The sequence below is a fragment of the Lepidothrix coronata genome, unplaced genomic scaffold, assembly GCF_001604755.1.
Source record: "Lepidothrix coronata isolate B3197 unplaced genomic scaffold, Lepidothrix_coronata-1.0 Scaffold564, whole genome shotgun sequence".
Classification (NCBI taxonomy): Eukaryota; Metazoa; Chordata; class Aves; order Passeriformes; family Pipridae; genus Lepidothrix; species Lepidothrix coronata.
The window spans coordinates 6,614-10,958 of NW_016690744.1; the positions used below are offsets into that span (position 1 = coordinate 6,614).

Consider the following 4,345-nt stretch of genomic DNA (forward strand, 5'->3'; position numbering starts at 1 on the left):
TCCCCAGCACAGTCAGGTTCTCCTGAGCTCAGGATCTGATTCCCCAGCACAGTCAGGTTCTCCTGAGCTCAAGCTCTGATTCCCCAGCACAGTCAGGTTCTCCTGAGCTCAGGATCTTTCACTGGTCTCATTTTTCTCCAGTATTAATTCTGTGCCAAAGTCTTGCTTCCTAGGTCAGTGAAATGTTAAAAGATAGAGAATCTCACCTTGATCTTGGACAGAACAGTTATATACTTCTTTATTCTATTGATTTCTTCCCTAATAGTTATGGATGACAGGACACTGTAAGAGATTGTTCCATCTCTGACTCCCTTGTTTTTACATTGACTGGTGTAATGAACAATTGGTAATTGGCCACCCTGCCGAGGCGTGAGAGGTGTTAATTGGGCAATTAAACACCTTGGGCAAGGCTTCTTCAAAGCAGTTTAAAGTTGCACAAGCGGCATTTAACCACTTCACTCTAACGAAGCTATTTCCATCAGCTGAGGTACGTGCCAAGTGTAAGTTTTGCAGGCTACCAGGAGCCTCCCCAGAGCCCCACAAAACTGAACAAAACGGCAGACACCGACTTTAGCCTTTAGCAGAGCTGCCTTCATCCACCTGGGGGACATTTTGGGCTGCTTGCTGGCCCCCCTGGAGAGTCTCCAACAGAAAGTTGCTACATTTTCCACCTTGGCAGAGCCAGCCTGCCTGGATACCAGCTGCTTAACCAATGGACACCGTGGAAAAGTCTGCCCGGAGCCAAACTGGCCAGTGAGAGCCCACCGGGGGGGTTAAGGCAGTGCCCAGAATTGTTGTGGGGTCCAGTCCAGTCGCCCAGCGTCCCGTGCTGGCTGCTGGCCCCACTCCTCGCTCCGTCCTGCTTGGCTCCGTCTCGCCTGCCCCCGTCCTGCTCCTGTCCCACCTGCCTGCATCTCCTGCTCGTCTCCAGTCTGTTCACCACTTGCTTCTCTCCAGCGACCCTTCCCTGACTGCCCAAAAGCTGACAACACCCTGTCCTCTCACTGGTGCTGGTAACGTCTTTGCACTTTCCTTTTTTATGCCTTTTTTTTTCCTTATCTCTCCCTCTTCTTCTTCCTCCCCCCACTTTTATCGTTCCTTATTGTTGCAAAGAAAGTTAATTGGCTGTTTGCGACCTAACATTGGAGTTTTGTGCCTTAATCTCACCTTCCAAGTAATCCTCTGAAAGAACCTCGTTACAGCCTCAGACCGGTCTGTACCATCTAATTGCCGTAGTCAGCAGGATACCTCGAAGGCAGAGTGTTGGTCTCAGATATTTTCCGTAGTTTGTGTTATTACTTTGGCAGCAAGAATAATTAAGCAAGGCGTGTGCTATGCCCCCCCCCCAGTTAGGAGAGGTGTGTGTGGGTCGTTTTCGGTGTCAGTAGACGTGAGTCATCCCTCGGGGCAAGGGCTATAAAAGTTTAATTTTGCTGCATTTAATTTTTGTTGTGAAGATTAAAACTTTTGGGCCCCTCCCCAGGGGAGGAGCCTGCAACCCCATGGGCCCCTCCCCTGGGGAGGAGCCTCTAACCCCGTGGGCCCCTCCCAGGGGAGGAGCTCTAACCCCATGGGCCCCTCCCAGGGGAGGAGCCTCTAACCCCATGAGCCCCTCCCAGCGGAGGAGCCTCTAGCCCCGTGGACCCCTCCCAGGGGAGGAGCCTGCCCAACCCCTCTCAGGGCCCCTCCCCCTGGGGGCGGGGCCTGAATTTTCAATTCTTAGTTGGTAACACAGTTTTAAGTGGTAACTTTCTAGGGTGAGGAGTGAATATTTTTGGTGGGGTAACTTCACGTGGCAACCCCTAGAGAAGTTTCACTCCAACTTTTGTTGTTATTTTGTGGAAGAAATGGAATCGAAAGCTCAAGCATTCTTCTCCCCTGGGCTAGGGGAATGCAATAATCTTAGAGAACACAAAGAAAGAAGGTATACCCTGTGGGTGAGGGGTCTACAAAAGGGAATTCCAAGATCTCTTATGCATGGCCAATCCACAGATAAACTAAAAATGTTAGTCCAATCATGGCCAGATAGAAAGGTACCCTGGAAAGGTACCACAGTCCCTCCAGTGATACAATCGCAAGAGGGAGACAGGATACCAACTGCACCAAAACCTGAAGGTAACCAACATCCCTTCCTCCTTTCTGGACAACCAGCACTAGTGGAATTGCCTACAGCTGAAGCTGTACCACTGGTACTTAGTGGTCCCTAAAATGCACTCACCTGGAGAGCAAAGGATGCTTCTAAGAAGAAACATAAAATGAGTGCAAGGTGGATCATCCCTGCATTTTCTCTTGCAGATGATTATCCTGAAAAAGGTGCTCCAGGACGTTAATGGAAAGCGTTTGTTTTGGACTATGTTTTGCTGTTTTGGTGTTTGGATTGTTAGCAATCACAGTTATGGTATGGGGGCAGGGGTCTTCTTGCTATTTCTGAGGGGGTTTTTTGCCTGAATCTTGGTGGCTTGGGTTTTTCTGGGCTGAATCTTGGTGGTTTGGAGGTTTTTATGATGCCCGGTGAGTTCTAGAGAGGGACTTGGGCAGGAGGAATCCCCAAGCAAACACGCTCAGCCCTTGTTTTCCCCCCCATCAGGATTTCTTCTTCCCAAAGCTTGGGCGGATGGAGGAGGAGGCTGCGAGGAAGAGGAAGATGCCTTGGGCCCCCCAGGCAGGTGAGGAGGCAGTCAGTGTCCCTTTGGGTGGGTGTTGTGCTGGCTCTGTCAGCTGAGCATGGCCCCGGCTGCAGGACAACCCCGCTGGCGCCGCCGTCCTGCCGGGGCCGGAGTTGGGGGGATGTCCTTGGCCTTCCCTGTGGGCCGGAGCCAAATCCCCTCCCTGTCCTTCTTGCTTCCTGCCCCAGGCCCCGAGCTGAGGACGGAGAGCCCGGAGGACAAATCCCCCCGTGAGACCCTGGTGGGAGAGGCCGTTTTGAAGGGCTCCATGGCCCAGGAAGGCAGTGGGGAGGAAAAGGGCCGGAGATACCCCAGGAGGAGGAGCTACAAAACCAGCCCAGGGTGCTCTGAGGAGGAAAGACCCAGCCTGTGCTGGGAAGGTGGACGGAGCTTGAGCCAGAGCTCAGACCTGGTGGAGCCTGAGCAGCCTCCCAGCAGGGAGAAGCCATTCAGGTGCTTGGAATGTGGGAAGAGCTTCAGGCAGAGCTCCCACCTGCTCCGACACCATCACATCCACACTGGGGAACGGCCCTACACGTGTGAGGAATGTGGGAAAAGCTTCAGACTGAGCTCCCACCTCCGCACACACCAGCTCATCCATACCAGGGAACGTCCCTACCAGTGTGGAGAATGTGGGAAGAGGTTTCACACCAGCTCCAATCTCCTCCTGCATGAGCGGATTCACACAGATGAGAAGCCCTTTCGCTGCACCGACTGTGGGAAAGGCTTCAAGCAGAACATCCACCTCATCACCCACCGGTGCATCCACACAGGGGAGAGGCCCTACAAGTGTGGGGAGTGTGGGAAGACCTTCACCAACAGCTCTAATTTGACCAGACACCAACAGAGCCACCAATAAGAGAAGCCCTATCAGTGCCCCAACTGCGGGAAGAGCTTCGGCGCTGCTTCCACCCCGAATGAAGCCCCTGATGGTGAGGCAACCCCTGGAGTCCCAGTCCCCTTTCACAGGGGCAGGTTCTTTTAACAGAACCCTTTTTGGAGAGGGTGTGTGGAGATTCCTGCCTTTGCTGGGGACCCCCCAAGGTCACTGCTGGAGGTTGAGAGCAGAGATCTCCCCACCAGCGTTGGTCTGGGAGAGGTCCATCCATCTCTAATTAAGAATTCTTGCTTTTGTTTCAGCTTTAGTAGAATTGCTTCAACAACTGCTTTAGTGTAGAGCCCTGTCCTATCTTATCTTCTTTGGTCATTCAATGTGAACCTTCTTTGTGGGCAGTGCCTTTCGTGTAGTGGACAGAAGAAGAAAAAAGGAAGAGAGAGCACAAATCTTTTCCCAATGTGATGCAATTTCCAAAAATCCTTACAGAAAAATAGTAAGCATATGGGACATAACAGTATCTCAATAGCTACAATCACATTTCCTAATATTAACAAAGTTACAAACATCAGGATTTAATACTGACACAAATCTAGTTTTCATTAGCCACTGTCTCCACCCCATGAGTAATCAGGGTATCCTTTAATGCGTGGTGGGTGTGAGGGATTCTGTAATAATATGTCTGTTAAAGGGGCCAATGTGTCTTGAAATTGGACCTGAAATTACACATCAGTTTTTATGCAAATACACTGAGTAATTTGGGAGCTGGGAAAAGCCTTTCTTTTATTTTCTTCAGGTAACACTTTCTTTTGTTTTGTTTAGATTTAGTTTCATGTGTTAATAT

The 4,345-nt window shown here is 50.9% G+C and overlaps 1 protein-coding gene across 1 annotated transcript; it reads left to right on the top strand.

Annotated features, from left to right (window-relative positions):
- Positions 1 to 2,136: 2,136 nt before the first annotated feature.
- On the top strand, positions 2,137 to 3,914 carry LOC108510238 (zinc finger protein 239-like). The gene is given in 3 exon segments (XM_017839907.1): positions 2,137 to 2,666; positions 2,855 to 3,598; positions 3,901 to 3,914. Coding segments are annotated over 3 exon segments (810 nt in total). The 5' UTR covers positions 2,137 to 2,614.
- Positions 3,915 to 4,345: the final 431 nt, after the last annotated feature.